Genomic DNA, 19,581 nt, shown 5'->3' with positions numbered 1-19,581 from the left:
CCATTTTGATTTAGTAACATATAAGGAAGTCAGTAAGAGCATTAAGTCAAATCATGAAGAGAAGAGAAAAGAAAGCTATTGAATGAAACAGAGTACATAGAGAGCATGGAAGAGTGTCTTGGCACATGGTACAAGTTCAATAAATGCAATCTATTACTAGAAGGATCACTGGAGAACTGCATAACAAAGCAGTAAAAAATTAAGGGAAAAGCAGCCAGAAAGAAATAAGCAAGTGGGGTGAGCTCTGGAATGAAAGCAATTTCCATCATGTGGAGATCCCTAGAGTAGGTTTCCTAAAAGGTGGAGAGTTTCAGGGGCATAATTTAGCTTTTTCCCCTCGTTGGACTTCAACCTTGTTTTCATTCTGAAGAATTTTTTTTTCAAGGTCTTCCTTCTTAACATTATAGTGATGCCTGGCCTACTAGCTACAAGTTAAAACCGCAACTCCTCTTTTTTTTTAAAAAAAAAATTATTTATTTATTTATTTATTTATGGCTGCATTGGGTCTTTGTTGCTGTGTGCGGGCTTTCTCTCGTTGTGGTAAGCAGTGGCTACTCTTCATCGCGGTGTGCGGGCTTCTTACTGTGGTGGCTTCTCTTGTGGAGCATGGGCTCTAGGTGCACAGGCTTCAGTAGTTGTGGCACATGGGCTTCAGTAGTTGTGGCACACGGGCTTAGTTGCTCTGTGGCATGTGGGATCTTCCCGGACCAGGGCTCAAACCCATGTCTCCTGCATTGGCAGGTGGATTCTTAACCACTGCACCACCAGGGAAACCCCGCAACTCCTCTTTTAGAAACAATCACCCTGATTCATATTTGTCTCCAGTAGCCACAGTGAGACTTTCTAGAGGATCCATTCCTGTTTAGGCTGCAACTCACTGAATAACCTGGGGTACTCTGTGCCTTCTTCAGGCTGTTCCTCTGTGCAGAATGCCCTTCCTAGTTCTGTCACCAACCCTTCAAGGATCAGCTCAGACGTGTCTCTGTAACTTAATTGGATCTCTGTCCTCTATGCCACAGAATTCAATGTTCCCTTACTTGTTTTCCTGCTCTTACTATGGCACTTACTGTAATATTAGACTCTAAATTGTGAGTTCCATCAGGAGAAAGACCTTATCTGCTTTAAAAAGTTTTCCTCAAAGGGAGATAAAGGGTACAGACTTCCAGTTACAAAATAAATGAGTCACAAGGATGAAGTGTAAAGCATGGGGAATAATACTGTAATAACTTTGTAAGATGACAGATGGTAACTATAGACTTATCCTGGTGATCATTTCGTAACATATAGAAATATTTAAACACTATATTGTGCACCTGAAACTAACATAGTGTTATAGGTCAATTGACCTACTTCAGTTAAAAAAAAAAGATGAGTAAGATTTGGGGTCTAAGGTACAGTATGATAACCATAGCTAACAATACTGTACTGATATGTGAAAGTTACTAGAATGTAAATTTTAAAGGTTCTCACAATGAAAATAAATAATGGTAACTATGTAAACAAGCAAACAAACATAAATTCTTTCCTCATAAAAGAGAAAGGGAGGAGAGACTTGTACACCCATTTATACATATCAGTATAAATTTTATTCTTTTATATATATATTTATTCCATATATATAATATATATATTTCTGATTAAAAAAGAGAAAGTAGTATTTGTAGAAAAAGTTTGGAGAAGGCTGATCTCATGCAGTGAGATAACACACCTAATAAATGGAATGTTTTAACATTACTCCAATTTATCATCCAGATTTAGAATAACTATTTCTTCTAGTACTTCAATTTCAAACTAGAGAATAGCATCCTGACATAAAAAAAGATGTAAACAGGGCTTCCCTGGTGGCACAGTGGTTGAGAGTCTGCCTGCCGATGCAGGGGATGCGGGTTTGTGCCCCAGTCTGGGAGGATCCCACGTGCCGTGGAGCGACTGGGCCCGTGAGCCATGGTCGCTGAGCCTGCACGTCCGGAGCCTGTGCTCCGCAACGGGAGAGGCCACAACAGTGAGAGGCCCGCGTACCGCAAAAAAAAAAAAAAGATGTAAACACTTCATGGAGACTAATAAAAACAAGGGTAGATTAAAAACGACTCTATATCAATCCAGAAAATGTGCCTTAGATTTGAGTCAACTGAGAATAAGGGAGCAGCATCTGAAATACCTTAACCCAGAAATGCTGAAAAGGAAAAAGATAATAAATAGAAAACAAACCAAATGGGAAAAAATTCTCCTTAGACTCATACATTAATGCTATGACAGTTTCCTCAGCAATCTATTGTCTTTTCTGTGCTTAAAACAAGTGTACAGGTGCCAAAAGGAAACCTCGCCACTGAATGACTCACATTCCACTTTGCTTTACTATCTCTCATTAGTCACCCTTATCTGAACTCTTTTCTTCTACATCTACCAAATGCACACCACCACTGCTTTTTTTCCAGTTTCTTCTACTGAAATTCTCATTCATGCTTTCCTTTCTTCCATTTTTCCTTCCAAATGACTTCCAAGTTCTGATCTGAGTCTCTAATATGTACCTAGTCCCTCTTGCTACAGTTCAGAGCCAGTGTGTATCACAGTGGGTTTTTGTTTGGGTCTCAAGCCTGTCACTTACTAGTTACATGATAGTGGGTAAGTTAATCCCTCTCATCCTTTCTTTATTTGTAAAGAGGGACTAAACCATTTTAAAAGGTTGAAAGAATTAAGAGATACCCATATGACTCACTTATCTAGGGATATGGTAAGGGCTTAGTGATATTAACTATAATTTTTAAAGTAGAAATGACATTTACAAGTATATTATATGTAATATGAAGAATGCTTCTTATGTTAACTCACCTAATGGTCAAATTAATTGAGAGAATAATTATTATTCCCATTTTATAGATGAAACTAAAGCTCAGTAAAATTATTAAATTTGCCCTAAGTCATAGAGCTGGTAAATGTTAGAATTAGACCTGGAAAACAGGTTACTCTAAAGCCTGTGCTCTTTCCATTATTTTATGATACTTCCCTAAAATGAATTCTTAAAGTGTTTAACACTGAAATAAGCTCAAATCAAGCTCTAGTGGTATATTTTATATCATATTATGTCTTATTTATGTTTTAAAAATCCCCCTTTTGGATTACATTTAGGAGACTACTTCAGATATATTGTTTTCCATTTTCTTGACTTAATATTACCCTAAAAATTGTTAAGTAAATCTGGGTTCTCCAAATCAAGTGTTAAAGTGGTCAAAATGCACTGATTTGCTGTGTAGTTGCCATTTAATATAACATGGATGTTTGTCTATTCAATTCAAGAGCCCATGTTACAATAAGATGTTTTGACAGCTACAAAAATGATTGTGCTTTTAAGAAGTTTAATGAGGATGGGATGGGGTGGGGAATACTTAGGGAGGTTCTCAAGAAACATCAAGGGAGTTTATGCCTACAGAGCTTTCTTATCTTATCACACATAATAAAATCTACTACTTGGAAATTTCATGACTCTAAAATAGAAACACATTTCCCATGAAAACCTCTCTGTTCTTTCAGACCTTCTAGACTCCTTAGGATTTCCTCAATACCCTCCCACTTATACAACTTCTTTTAAAGGAAGCTCAAAAACTGAAACAATTTTACAATCAACATAAAACACATTTCCTGCCATTTCCCTTGCAAAAGATGCCTCAGAGCCTCCCATGGAATATCAACTAAAACCGTAGCAAAACCTGAAGTACTGCTACACAATGTACGGTATTTTCTGTTTCCTCAGATTATTAGCATATTTAAGGAAATGAGCTTTAAAAGTAGTATAAACAGCAAGAAGTTGTTATATTGTACCACTCCTATGTACATTTTTAAAACTTTATTAAAGATATTTGTAGACTATAAATCAATAAAAGTTAACAAAAAGGAAAAGTAAACTGCCTAAGGATTAATATCAACTTAAAAACAGTGTTACTGCGGGCAGAATAGAATTTCTTTTTAACTTGATGAAATAATGCTTAAACTTATGTGAAAGAAACAATGCATGAGAAAAAAAATTTTTTTTCTAAAGAGTAGTGAGGGGGAATATTAAACTATATTATTATGATTCAATAAATAAAACTGCATGGTACTGATATGGGGAAAGATTCAATTGATTAAAAGACAGTCCAGGGACTTCCCTGGTGGCACAGTGGTTAAGAATCTGCCTGCCAATGCAGGGGACACGGGTTTGAGCGCTGGTCCAGGAAGATGTCACGTGCCATGGAGCAACTAAGCCCATGTGCCACAACTACTGAGCCTGCCCTCTAGAGCCCACGAGCCACAACTACTGAGCCCGTGTGCCACAGCTACTGAAGCCCACGCACCACAACAAAGAGTAGCCCCCACTTGCCATAGCTAGAGAAAGCCTGCGTGCAGCAACGAAGACCAGACACAGCCAAAAATAAATAAATAAATTTAATTAAAAAAAGAGGGCTTCCCTGGTGGCACAGTGGTTGAGAGTCCGCCTGCCAATGCAGGGGACACGTCTTTGTGCCCCGATCCGGGAAGATCCTACATGCTGCAGAGTGGCTAGGCCCGTGAGCCATGGCTGCTGGGCCTGCGCATCCGGAGCCTGTGCTCTGCAACGGGAGAGGCCACAACAGTGAGAGGCCTGCATACACACAAAAAAAAAAAAAGAAGAGAGAGAGAGAGAGAGAGAGAGAGAGAGACCAGAAACAAATCCAAGCACAATGAAAATTTAGTATATGGAAGTGCCTCATTTCAATTCAGTGGAGAAAGGACTTATGATTAAATAAATGATGTTGGGACAAGCGGATCACCATTTAGGAAAAATAATACCATTTAAGGAAAATATAATACTATTTAAGAAAAATATACTTCATACCTTACATCAAAACAAATTCCAAATGGACTAAAGATTTGAACATAAGAAAACTATAAAAATACTAAAAGAACATACAGGCTTGGTTGTGAGGAATAACTTTCTATGCACAATACTAAAGCCAAGAAAAAAATTTTAACACTGCTGGATTTGATTACATAAACATTTAAAAATGTATAGGGAAAAAAATCCCTGCAAAATTAAAAGACAAACAACATATTAGAAAAATCTTTACAAGTGGCAGAGAAAAAAATTTTTTCATGTATAAGATCTATAAACGAGGAGAAAACAAACTCCTCTAGAAATGTGGGCAAAGAGTATTGCTTTAGACTGCTAGTTGAACCCTGAAATCTACTCTCTCTTCCTTCCATAGTAATAGATTTTTAGCTGACACATGGCCACCCAGCTAGAGAATATATTTTACAGCTTCTCTTGCACTTAGGTGTGGCCGTGAAACTTCAATGTGAGCTAAAGTAATGTGCGCAAATTCTTTTTCACTTGTTTAATAGTAAATTACTTTCCTTCGATGATATTTTCCTGGTTCTTTCTTCCTTCCCAGAGGCTGGAATATGGATTGAAGGTAATCCATTTCTGTCAATCCAGGTAAGGATAACACTAGGGGATGATAGAACAAGACAATGTAGAACCTGGGTCTCTAAATTACTATGGTGATCAGAACCACCAGACCAGCTGGGACTACATACCTATTATGTGGGAAAGAAATAAACTTATTTGAAACCATTATATTTTTGAGTCTCTTGTGCTAGCTACTTAGCCTATATCCTAACAAACAGAATAAAGGAGGATATTCCCACAAGAAGGAAATATTGATGGCTAATTCATATGTGAAAAGACATTCCTTCTCTGTCATAGTCAAAGGAAGGCAAATTAAAGCAACCATGAAATAATATTTTAGACACTGTATCAGCAAAAACTAAAAGACTGATAAAATTGATAAAATCTAGTTTTAAACAAGTATGTGAGGAAACCAGCACTTTTATGTTGAAAATGTAAAATGGTACCATCTTTGGTGAAAATAACAGAACGGGAGAGTACAAAGATACATGAATACAAATGATCATCCCAATGTTGTACATAAAGCAAAAAACTGGAACCAAGGTGGGATGAGGTAAATAAATTATGCACCTCCATACAGTGGACTGCTATGAAGCATTAAAACTGATGATTTGACTGACAAATCATCTTTAGTCATGATAGCAGACCACTTAACACAGAAGATAAAAAACTAGCTTTGGGCTTCCCTGGTGGCACAGTGGTTAAGAATCTGCCTGTCAACGCAGGGGACACGGGTTCGAGCCCTGGTCCAGAAAGATACCACATGCCGCGGAGCAACTAAGCCCATGTGCCACAACTACTGAGCCTGTGCTCTAGAGCCCTTGAGCCACAACTACTGAAGCCCGTGCCCCTGGAGCCTGTGCTCCGCAACAAGAGAGGCCACTGCAATGAGAAGCCCGTGCACCGCAGCGAGGAGTGGCCCCCGCTCGCTGCAACTAGAGGGGGCCAGTGCACAGCAACGAAGACCCAACGCAGCCAAAAATAAATAAATAAAAAATTTTTAAAAACCCCAAAACTAGCTTGTGCTCTAGGAAAGCATATATCAAAAAAGAAAATGACACACTGTAGTTTGATAAAGAAAACAAAATTTATAATCTTTGAACTCTATCATGAAAATAATTTTGCAGCACAGTAGATTAATATTATAATTTTATTGTTATGTTATAGCTTAAAGTGCTTTGTAAAACTGAATCAGATTTTGATAGAGGGTAAAACCTTTTTTTTAAAATTAATTTATTTTTGGCTGTGTTGGGTCTTCTTTGCTGTGTGCGGGCTTTCTCTAGTGGCAGAGAGTGGGGGCTACTCTTCGTTGCGGTGCGCGGGCTTCTCATTGCAGTGGCTTCTGTTGTTGCAGAGCACAGGCTCTAGTTGTGCGGCCTTCAGTAGTTGTGACACATGGGCTCAGTAGTTATGGCTCACAGGCTCTAGAGCTCAGGCTCAGTAGTTGTGGCGCACGGGCTTTGTTGCTCTGCGGCATGTGGGATCTTCCTGGACCAGGGCTCGAACCCGTGTCCCCTGCATTAGCAGGCGGATTCTTAACCACTGCGCCACCAGGGAAGTCCCAGAGGGTAAAACTGTCTTTAAAAGTAAACTTTAATGTTACTGCTTCGAGTTCTCAGTCTACCACATGATGCTTTGCAGCTTGGCTCTTCTCAAGCTCTTCTATTGAAATAACTTTTAATACCACAGAAACTGAGTATTTACTCCCCAAAGATGCTGAAGAAGCCAAAGACCCCACATTTTTAGAAGTCTTGTGTTTTATCTTAAAAGTTCACATACATTTGGCACTCTACCATTTACATGACTTTTCATTTTACTGTAACACAATTATGTTTTAAAGTACTTTCAAATTTAATTGGCTAACATGTTCCCCCAAATCTTTTTTGCAAAATTAGTTTTGCAGAAAACATGCCACATTTATCTTGTGGGCTTTTCTAGCTGCAATGTACATACATAATAAAAAGAACAAAAGCTTTGGATTAAATCCTAGCTTTGCCAACTACCTGTCATATGAAGCTGGGCAAGTCACAACCTAACTAAGGCTCCATTTACTCTTCTGCATAATGCAGGTGATGATGTCTAGGTGTGGGTCTTCATGTAAAAAGGGTAGAGCAGTATTTAACAAAGTTGTATGCACATTTGTTAAATTTTATGCTTTACAATGTAATGAACATTTACATTTCACCTTGTTTTCAGTTATGACTTGACCATGATGCATTTTAACTATCAATTATTATTCTACCAGCTTCCACTTTATTTAGCAATTGAATTAATACCTGTAATTGTGCTTTCCTTAGCTGCTGGCTGGTAATTTGAGCTTTTTGTTGCATCATATTTTCAATTCGTTGGTTGACTTGCTTTTCTTTCTTGAGCTCATTTCCATAAAATCTGGACCCCTACATAGGAAAACAAAATAAAGTATAAGAAGAATGTTTGAAGGAAGCATCACTGCGAACCTGATGGCTAAGAGCACAGACTCTAGAAACAGAATGACTGAATTCAAAACTTACCTCCATTACTTACTAGCTGGGTTACCCTAAAATTAATCTTATTATGTTTTAGGTTTCCTTATCTGTAAAATGAATTTATAGTTACCTAAATCATAGGAATCTTGTGAGGCAGGATGTAGCACAGTACAAACTCTAGAGATGAGTACAGATCTGCACTCAGAAATAACAATGTGTCCTAGGTGGGATCCTCCGGGCATATCCAAGGTCTTAGTCAGCTGGGTCATCAGTTATCTCCTTCACTTTCACTTAAAAATTATTGTAAAAAATTAACTAACAGAAACCTCAATTAAATAGAGTCAGAGGGCTTCCCTGGTGGCGCAGTGGTTGAGAGTCCGCCTGCCAATGCAGGGGACGCGGGTTCGTGCCCCGGTCTGGGAGGATCCCACGTGCCGCGGAGCGGCTGGGCCCGTGAGCCATGGCCGGTGAGCCTGCGTGTCCGGACCCTGTGCTCCGCAACAGGAGAGGCCACAACAGTGAGAGGCCCGCGTACCGCAAAAAAAAAAAAAAAAAAAAAAAAATAGAGTCAGAGATCAGAAGGGGGAGCTCTCATGCCCTTTGATGATAGTAGAAAGCAAGACAAAGAAGACTCCTTTTCTGGCAAGAACTCAGCCAATAAAAAGTCATGGACTCTGTTTACTATACCCTTGCCAACTTCCTTTTCCCTTATTGGAAAGAGTTTTCCTCTTCAGTTTTGCTGGGGACTTGCATTTGGCTTGTCATGGTTGCAGACCTTGAACTGCAATTTTCCGCTGATCTTGAATAAACACATTTTTTTTAGTGGAGAAATAACTGGCAGTCTAGTTGTTTTAGGTAAACAGTACTTTAACAAATTTAATGTTAGCCATTAAATAAAATGTAGAAAATAACTTTTAGAAAATCATCTGTCATTCCATCACTGAACATACTATCTATTTATAAGGTTGATGGACATTTAATTATTTTCACTTTTTGGCTACTACGAAAAACGCTGCAATGAACAATTGTGTACACATTTTGTGTCGACACGTTTTCATCTTCCTTGGATATGTACCTAGGAGTGGAATCTCTGCGTTATATGGTAACTCCATGCTAAACCTTCTGAGGAACTGCCAGACTGTTTTCCAAAGTGGCAGAACCATTTTACAAACCTACCAGCAACGTATGAGGGTACCAATTTCTCTATATCCTTGCAACATCTGTTACTGTCTATCTTATTTTTTAAATTAATTAATTAACTTATTTATGGCTGCATTGGGTCTTCATGTGCGGGCTTTCTCTAGTCACGACGAGCAGGAGCTACTCTTTGTTGCGGTGTGCAGGCTTCTCATCGTGGTGGCTTCTCTTGTTGCGGAGTGTGGGCTTCAGTAGTTGTGGCATGTGGTCTCAGTAGTTGTGGCGCACGGGCTTAGTTGCTCCATGGCATGTGGGATCTTCCCAGACCAGGGGTGGAACCTGTGTCCCCTATATTTAGGCGGACTCTTAACCACTGTGTCACCAGGGAAGTCCTGTCTTATTTATTACAGCCATTCTAGGCTATAATACTATGAATGGCATCTCATTGTGGTTTTAATTTGCCTTTTTCTAATGACTAATGTTGAACATCTTCTCATGTGCTTATGAGCCATTCTTATATCTTCCTTAGTGAAATGTCTATCTTTTGCACATTTTTTGATTGGGTTGTCTTCTTATTTTGCAAATATTTTACCCTAGTATGTTGCTTATCTTTGTATTTTTTAATGGTATCTTCTGAAGTACAAACATTTTGAAATTTGATGAGGCCCTATTTGTCAACTTTTTCTTTTACTGGCTGTGCTTTCAGTGTTGTATCTAAGAAATGTTTGCCTAACCAAAGATCTCAAAGATTTTCTTCTATCTTCTAAAAGGTTTATTGCTTTAGTTCTTACATTTAAATCAATTGTGAGTTAATTTTCAGTGTATGGTGTGAGTTAAGGGTCTAATAAGTTCATCTTTTTTGCATGTGGATATCCAGTTGTCCCAGTATCATGTGCTGAACAGACTATCCTTTTGCCTTGGTACAAATATCAATAAACTATAAACATTTATTTCTAGACTCTCAATTCTGCTCCATTGTTCTGTATGTCTAGCCTCATGGCAGTAGCACATTGTCTTGATAACTGTAGCTTTATAGTAAGTTTTGAAATAGGAAAGTCAGACCCCCATGCTTATTCCTTTTTACAACTGTTTTGACTATTTTAGGTGTTTCTCATTTCCATATAAATTTTAAAATCTGTTTGTCAATTTCTGCAGGAAAAAAAAAAGCCACTGGAATTTTGATGAGGGAAGTACACTGAATCTACAGATCAGTTTGGGGAGAATTGCCTTCTTAACCATATGGAATCTTCTCATCCTTGAATAGGCATATGTCTCCATTTTTTAGGTCATTACCTTCCCTCACCAAGTTTTTGTAATTTTCAGGGTACAATTGTTGCACTCCTGAAATTCCTTAAGACTTTCTATGTATTAGATCATGTCATCTGTGAACAGATAGTTTTAGTTCTTTGTTTCCAATCTTGATGCTTTTTATTTCTTTTAGTTGCCTGACAGCACTGGCTAAAATGTTCAGAACTAGGTTGAAAAGAACAGGTGAGATTGGACATCCTTGCTTTGTTCCTGATTTTCGGGCAAAAGTGTTTAGTCTTTCACCATAAAGTATAATGACAACTATAGGATTATTTTTTTTGATTTTTTTGTTTTTTAATTTTTATTGGGGTGTATATGTTTTTATAGATGTCCTTTTTAGGTTGCAGAAGTTCCTTTCTATTTCAAATTTATTAAGAGTTTTTAGCATGAATGGGTATAGGATTTTGTCAGGTATGATTTTTCTGCATCTATTGACATGACCATGTGTTTTTTGTCCTTAATTCTATTAACATGGTATAGTACATTAATTGATTTTTGGAGGCTAAACCAACCTTGCATTCTTAGGATAAATCCCATTTGGTCACGCTACATAATCTTAATATTTTGTTGGATCCAGTTTGCTAATATTTTGTTGAGGACTTCTACATTTATAAAGATCTATAATCTTCTGCTTGTCTGACTTTAGTATTAAGGGGATACAGGCCTCATAGAAAGAGTTCGGAAGTGTTCCATCCTTCTTTATTTTTTGGAAGAACTTGTGGAGTATTGGTATTATTTCCCCTTTAAATGTCAAATAAAATTCACCAGTGGATACCCAGGAAAAAACCATAATTCAAAAAGATACATGCACCCCAATGTTCATTGCAGCACTATTTACAATAGCCAGGTCATGGAAGCCACCTAAATGCCCACTGACAGATGAATGGATAAAGAAGATGTGGTACATATATACAACGGAATATTACTCAGCCATAAAAAGGAACAAAATTGGGTCATTTGTTGAGACGTGGATGGATCTAGAGACTGTCATGCAGAGTGAGGTAAGTCAGAAAGGGAAAAACATATATTGTATATTAATGCATTTATGTGGAACCTAGAAAAATGGTACAGATGAACTGGTATGCAGGACAGAAATTGAGACACAGATGTAGAGAACAAACGTTATGGACACCAAGCGGGGAAAGTGGCAGGGTGGTGGTGGTGGCGTGATGAATTGGGCGATTGGGATTGACAGGTATACACTGATGTGTACAAAATGGATGACTAATAAGAACCTGCTGTATAAAAAAAAAAAAAAAAATCACCAGTGAAGACATCTTGACCTGATCTCTTTTTTTTCTTTGGCGGGGGGGAAGATTTTTAATTACTAATTTAATTTCTTTACTTTTTATAGGTCTATTTGGATTTTATGTATCTTCTTAAGTCAGTTTTGGAAAATTGTGAATGTCTAGAAATTTGTCCAATTTATTGGGATTTGTTTTAAAATACTCTAATTTCCACCTCCAAAATTCAGTAGGGAGAGGTAAGTGAGAAAGATGAAACAATATTTGTAAAAATGTTGATAACTGTTGATGCTGGGTGATGATTACCTGGGATTCACTATACTATTCTAATTTTGGGTATGTTTAAAATTTTCTGATAAAAGTTTTTAAAAAGTAAATTGCTATGGAGCGGCAAGAATTAGAAAATTTCAATTTAAGAAAGATATTTCAGATAAACTCACCCCTCTTCCCTACTAGAGGAATATATATTATATAAAGTATACAAATATATTAATATATAAAATACATAAGTATCTATTCTATGATTGCTACATATTAATATCATACAAATTTATATGGAAGAGCAAAGATTCAAGCATGCCTAAGATACTCTTGTAAAAGAACAAAGGCCAAAAAAAGAGAACTTGTTCCAACAGATATCAAGACTTTAAAGTATTGTATTTAAGATCATGTTGTACAGTGCAAGATCAGACAAATAATCTATTAGAACAGGAGAAAGCACTGCAGATCAGTAGGAAAGGATGGACTATTTAGTAAATGGTACTGAGACATGGGGAAGAAAGAGGGAATATCTGATAGGGTCATCTAAGATAACTTAAATATTCTATTTCTTAACTTGAAAACTAGGATCATAGGTTTTACTCTTTGTCTTTTAAAAAATTGCTATGATGAAAATTTCAAAGAAGTCTGAAACAGAAAAATATAGAGGTTGCTATAATAAATATATAAAACTATCACTGAGATTTAACAACTGTTAACATTTTGCTTAATTTCCTTCAATGATTTTTTTAAGTGAACTGTTTTAAAGTAAATTACAGATATAATGACATTTAGCTATTCTATGGAGTATTTTAGCATGCATATTTAAAAATAAGGCCATTTTCCATAATAATATGTAATCATAATAACATTTCATAACTAATAAAATTAACAATAATTCCTTAATATTATCTAGTATCCTCCCTATATTCAAATTCCTCTAAATGTTCCAAATGCATTTGTTCCAACCAGGATCCAATCCATATGTTATACTTCCTTATTTCATCTCTTAATTATCTTTTATTGATACTTTAAAAATTGTATCTACATTTTATATGCTTAAAAAATTATTTTTCCCTCAACTCTTTATTTTAGAATTTCCAAATATTCAAGAGTTGAAAGAATAGTACAAGGAACACCTATATGTCCTCACCTAGATTGACCAATTGTTGATATCCTGCTACATTCGGTTTCTCTCCCAACTCTTATGTGTGCTTGTGTGCGCACACACACACATACACACACACTCACTCTCTCTTTCTCTCTCCACCCTCTTTTTTTGGCTAAATCATTTGAGAGTAAGTTGGTGCAGTTATCAGCATGCATTTGCTAAGAATAAGGATATTCTCTTAAATTTTACACCTTTCTGCATGGATATTTCATAATACATAAATGAAACCCCCCAAATGGTAGAAAAAAAACCATTAAAGAACTCTTTTATGATCTTGGAGAAAGTCATATGTAGTTAACTAATTCAAGTACGTGAAAAGAAGCAAACGAAAAACTACTGCACAGGACTAAACTACCATGAGCAAAGTCAAAAGGTAAACAATAATCTAATGGAAAATTGTGCAAAGGGTAAGAAGAGACAGTGTGTAAAAAATACACATATAAGTGGCTTTTAAACATATGAAAAAGATGTACAATCTCACTTTTCATAAGAGAAATATAAATTAATGTGACCCTATGTTACCATAGACTGGCAAATCCAGAAGTATAGTAACACACTACATTGGTATGGTTGCAGCATGGTAAAACATACTCTCACATATTGGCAGTGGAAATGTAAATTGATACAACTACTATGGAGGGCAATTGCACAATTAATTAAAAACTGCACATGCATATATTCTTTCATGCTATATGTATTTGGTGGAATAATTCCACTTCTGGGACTCTCTCCTATAGTTATATTTGCACATATGTAAAGTTATGAAATACAAGCTTATTCACTATAGTATTGTTTGTAAAAATGGAAGACTAGAAATGACTTATTATATGTCCATCCATAAAGATTCTGACTAGTTCAATAAAGTATAGGATATCCACATATGCAGGCATAAAAAAGAATGAAGATCTCTAGTTTCTCATACAGAAAGACTTCAAAGATATATTAACTGAAATAAAAACAAATAAACCACAATTGTACTATTCTCCTATTGGGGTGAAAAAAAATGGGTGAAAAAAGAAGATATATGCTATTTTGCTTTAACATGCATACTATGTGCATGTGAAGTAGAAAACTGGATGGCAAAAGCAACAGAAGAGAAGGGAACTTATTCTATATGCATTGTAGCTTAATAATTTTATATATTAAAATATTTAAAATTATAATTAAAAGGATATTTAAAATACTAATTTTCTTTTAAACAGAAAGTTAAAAAGTTACTAAATTAAAGATATTTAAAGAAAAAAGAAACATACCTTTGTGGCTTCCATTATAATTTTGTTAATTTTCTCTTTATCTAATCCTTCCATTCCGGCTTTATTATCATTAAGTCCCACCCTTAGCAGAAGATCATCTTTGTAATTGTCATTCTTCTCCTTTGTGCTGTCATTCTTCTCCTCTGTGCTATCCATGGTGTAAACTTAAAGTAAAAAAAAAAGGTAAGGTTAAAATGGCTTTTTTGGGAGAGGGGTGGACATTTAAAAGTTAAAATGATATAGAAATCAGCAAAATAAAAATGACAGTTAAGATTTTTTGGCTATGGAGAAATAATTATTACTCAGATTTTAAAATTATTATTCCAAGATTACCATACTCTTGGAGGGAAGAAAGGAATCAACATTTCCTGCCAACCTATGCTAGCCACTATGCTTGGTGCTTTACACTTGAATTTTACACAGCAGCCCTGAAAGGTAGATATTATTATTATTTTTTTTTTGCAGTACGCAGGCCTCTCACTGTTGTGGTCTCTCCCGTTGCGGAGCACAGGCTCCGGAAGCGCAGGCCCAGCGGCTATGGCTCATGGGCCCAGCTGCTCCTCAGTATGTGGGATCCTCCCGGACCGGGGCACAAACCCGGGTCCCCTGCATCGGCAGGCGGACTCTCAGCCACTGCGTCACCAGGGAAGCCCAAAGCTAGATATTATTATTCCCAATATAAAGAGAAAAGAAACCTAAGTTTTAGAACATGCCTAGCAACACAAATTTGATAATAAGTGACAACATCTGTGTCCGACAGTTCATGTTTTTCCCATATTAATACACTGTATAAGAAATAAATACAAAATAACAGTTTCCATGCCTAACATTAAGATCAAAAACATTTATTACCTACTGTTTGCAGAATTCTATTCTTAAATCAGTGAAAAAATATAGGAAGAAATATCTATCTACTTCCAGGAAATCATTACATTTTACAATGTTATGTCACTTCTAAGATTAATTTCAAATAATAATTCTTTAGTGTCTTTATATAATTCTTTATAATTTACCTTCACATACATTCACTTTTAAAAACAATTATTACAACCATGCAAAGTAGACTTGCTCATTCTCATGTTAGGGAGAAAGAAATTTGAATTTCAGGAAGGTTAAGTGAATTGCCCATCACAATGGGTAATTATGATAATAATTGATAATAAGCAATTGTGATAATTATCTGATAATATGCAAAAGAACTAGGATTTCAATCCAAGTCTTCTTACTCCAAGTCTAAAGCAGCTACCATGACATCACAGCTACCTCCAATTTGGGGCTCACTTATACTACAAATAAATGGCCAGGTGAATATCTGCCATGAATCTACAACAAATTATGGCAGTGATTTCTCATTTGCATGATTTACAGAGGGTTCACTTATTCTACTCTGCCTTGAGGACCTTCCCTCCCCACCGCTCCCGTCCTCTACCCTTCCCTTCTTTTCTTTTCTTTCTATTTAACATCCATCACCATATATAGTTGGTTTTTTTTTCGTGTGATGAAAACTTTTAAGATCTACACTCTTAGCAACTTTCAAGTATACAATACAGTATTAACTATAGTCACCATGCTGTACATCTCCATGACTTATTTTATAATTGAAAGTTTATACCTTTTGATTCCCTTTACCTATTTCCCCCATCCCCCTATCCCTCACCCCTCCCATCCACACCCCATCCCTGCCACTGGAACCACCAATCTGTTCTCTGTGAGTTGTTTTTTGTTTTTGTTTTTAGATTCCACATATAAGTGAGTCATACAGTATTTGAATTTCTCTGACTTATTTCACTTAGCATTAATGACCTCAAGAGGACCTTTTCTTGATAGCTGCTTCCATTTTTGACACCAGCAAAGAATAAAATAAATTATGGAAGGAAATTTGAATACTGTGATTATTAGTGACAGTCCCATTAGAACAAAAAAAGTGAATAACACAGTAGTTCTCAAACTTTGTGACACATTAGAGGGATGTCTGGAGGGATCTTAAAACGCCGGATGGCCAGGTTGTATCCCATACCAAATAAATCAGAAATTCTGGGAGTAGGAGCCAGATACCAGTATTTTTAAGAGATGCCCAAATAATTCCAGTGTGCCCTAAAGTATTGGAACCACTAGTGATGTTGTTTCTAGGTACCTAAGGGAATATAGGTTGATTTTCTGTTCTTATCATTTGAATTCTTTTCTCTTCAGCTTTCACATTCAGCCTAATATTATCCTGTATTTTGCCTTATGCTTTAGTAATCCAATAATTTATCATTTTCTAGTAAAACAGGTGAATGTAATTCATTCATAATTTCCCCAAACCAACACTACTGAAGAGGGAAGAGGCTAAATACAGACATCCTACATTTAAGCTGCCTTGTCCTTTAAATGTTAAAATGTACGAAAGGAAAAGAAACAATTATTGAATGCCTACTACTTCACATATAGTATATTACTTAGCCCCAAAACTCTGAGAATTGGTTTTGGTCCTTAATTGGCGAGAAGAACTGGGCTACCAGCAATACTGGCGCCAGGCAAAGTTGTGAGATAGGTAAAGTTAGTTTTCATTACCTTGCTGCCTTTTTTTTTTTTTTTTGGCCGCACTGAGTGGCTTGTGGGGATATTAGTTCCCCAACCAGGGATCAAACCTGGGCCCTTGGCAGTGAGAGCCCGGAGCCCTAACCACTGAACCGCCAGGAAATTCCCACCTTGCTGCCTTGTTGATGCCCCATCACCAGGCAACATACATCCAGTTTCACGGGCACAGACTTACTATCATCTACATGCTAATGACTTGCAAGTTTACAGCTCTAGTCCAAATGCCTGCCTGACATCTCAAATTTAGCAAGTCTGAAATTGACCTTCTCATCTGCCTCCATCCCCAACACCAGCTCTAATTTCAGCTTTCCTCATCTCAGCTGAGGGCAACTCTAATTCCCTCCAATTGCTCATGCAAAAAACCTTGTAGTGATTCTTGACTCTCCTCTTTATCACACCCCACATCCAAACTGTCAGGAAATCCTGTGGGCTCTACTTTCAAAATGCACCCTGAATGTAACCTCCTCTCACTATTTTCACTGCTTTCACACTAGTCTGAACCACCATTATTTCTTGCCTGGATTATTGCAACAGCAATAATCTTAAATAGTCTCTGTTCCTACCCTTGCCCTCCTATAGTCAATTATCAACACAGTAGCCTAACTGATTCTTCTAAATCATGAGTTAGGTCATATCACTCCTCTAATAAAAACTGTACAATGGCACCTCATCTCACTCCAGTATAAAACCCCAAATCTTTACTGAATCTGTATCCCTATTACCTGTCTATCCCTATTACCTGTACCCTATTACCTGTCTACCCTCATACCTAATACTCTCCCCCTAGCTCACTGCTTTCCAACTTTGCTGTTCCTCAAATCAGCGAGGCACACTCTGACCTGGAGGCCTTTTGCACTGGCTGTTCCTTCCTCCTCGAGGGTTCTCTGGCCAGATATCCTCTTGTCTAAACCCCCTTATCTCCTTCAAGTCTTGGCTTAAATGTCACCTTCTTAATAAGGGCATATCCTGACTTCCCTATTTAAAATTGTAGCCTGATTATCCCTCCTACACCCTCTTTCCAATGCCCCATTGCTTTTCATAGTTTACTTACTTATTATGTTTATTGTCTACCTCTCCTGTGAAAATGTAAGTTCCATGAGGGCAGGGAACTTTTTCCCCCACTGATGTATACCAAATGCCTCAAACAGTGCTTGGCACAGAGTAGGTGGTCAATAAACATTTGTTAAATGATCAAACTCAGTTTATATCATTTTCTCATTCTTTTATTCACATAGCAAGTTCACATAATCACATTAAAAGATTGGGAGAAAAACTGCTTTTCTGAAGTTAATTTAAAAATACTTTGTTTTCCCTTATTTCAATATTACATATGTAAGGACAAGTATATGAGCTTAACCACTTTTGATTTTATAAGCCTTATTTTCCTATGATATTTCATGGTTAAATTGGTTTATTAAAGCTTTCAGGACTTCTCTTATAAGAATATTTTGAATTTACATATTATAATGTTTGCTAGGCTCCATTAATATTAAAAAATTCTAGCTGGTATTTCTACTCTGGGAAATTAAGTTACTTTGTTAAATTTAATTTGTTTGATTAATATTTTTCAATTACATCTAAATCTAACAAAAATCAATGGACAAAGGTAATAAACAACATACTAAGTTTTAGTATACTTGGATCTCTATGAGTTCCTTTTGGTACTATCATTTGTGTTACTATGGTGAGTCTGCTTTTGTTGTTATTGGTTAGTATTTCTGTTATTTTCAAATTTCTAAAATTTCTCATTAGCACTGGTTATCTGTATTCTTCCCATTAGCGCTGAGTTTCTTTATCTAGAAGTCCACAAATTGAAAGGGGGAGCTTCTAGCAGAGATGATCACATAATATAACAAAGTATGATAAATTCCATATTTTTCTGGGAAGTGAGATTTAGTACTACTTCAAATGGCTTTGTATGGACAGCATATAATGGAAGTGCCTAGTATGATGTCTGGTACATGATAAACTCACAATCAATACTTATTATTTATTATTGTTATTAAAGTTAAGCCAAATTTCCAGAGCTGTGAAAATCACTAGTCCTACTTTTCTTACTTCGCTCTTTAAGATAAAGAGACTGTAAAAGGGAACAGGGTACACTGTGAGCATCCTTGAGAAAAAGCTAATGTTCATAGATCATATAGATGAATTTTGTTTTGCTTCCAAAGAAGTATTTGTCCTACGATTACTATGCACTCACATATAGTCACATATATAGTCCCAAGTTCTATGAATGGATATAACTGTGACTTACAAACAAAAAAATTTTTTGAAAAAGAGAACAAACATTTTTATAGTTCAATATTACAGAATACAGTCTGTTAACTTCAATTCAGAAGCTGCACAAACAGTAATGCACACCTCAAAGGAAAGAACTTTGGGTTCCTGTGGTTTAGCATATTGGTTTAAAAGCACATTTTCTCTGAAAATATTCAAATTCTTCCAGTCTGATTCTACCACTGACTATTCTGGTTACCAGTTTAAAAATGTAAGGGCAACCTCTGTTTTGGTGATAGTAAGAAAGGAAAATTAGAATTTTTCAGAAGGAATTCTAAGAAAGAAGTTTTCTGTGGTAGGGTTCCTCCTCCGTATAAAAACCACATAAAACTATGTAAACAGTATCAAAAGTGCTTAGCATATTGTCCAAAGTCACCTGGAATTAATCTACCAGGAAACAGGTAAAATATACTAAGGGTAACAGAGAGAGAGAAGGAGAGGATCAAGCAGGAGGGGAAGGAAG

The 19,581-nt window shown here is 36.4% G+C and overlaps 1 protein-coding gene across 1 annotated transcript in view; it reads right to left on the bottom strand.

Moving 5' to 3' along the window:
* POLK (DNA polymerase kappa) overlaps window positions 1-14,416 on the bottom strand; it is a 43,930-nt gene extending 29,514 nt beyond the window's left edge. Inside the window, exons 1-2 of the mRNA XM_065873364.1 lie at window positions 14,259-14,416; window positions 7,699-7,818 (exon numbers count right to left, since the gene is read on the bottom strand). Coding sequence (XP_065729436.1) covers window positions 7,699-7,818; window positions 14,259-14,414 — 276 coding nt within the window. The 5' untranslated portion in view covers window positions 14,415-14,416. The remainder of the gene's footprint in view (window positions 1-7,698; window positions 7,819-14,258) is intronic.
* Window positions 14,417-19,581: the final 5,165 nt, after the last annotated feature.

Source organism: Phocoena phocoena, chromosome 3 (assembly GCF_963924675.1).
Source record: "Phocoena phocoena chromosome 3, mPhoPho1.1, whole genome shotgun sequence".
Classification (NCBI taxonomy): Eukaryota; Metazoa; Chordata; class Mammalia; order Artiodactyla; family Phocoenidae; genus Phocoena; species Phocoena phocoena.
The sequence above is the reverse complement of the archived record's forward strand: the minus strand, read 5'-3'. Positions and strand labels throughout refer to the sequence as shown.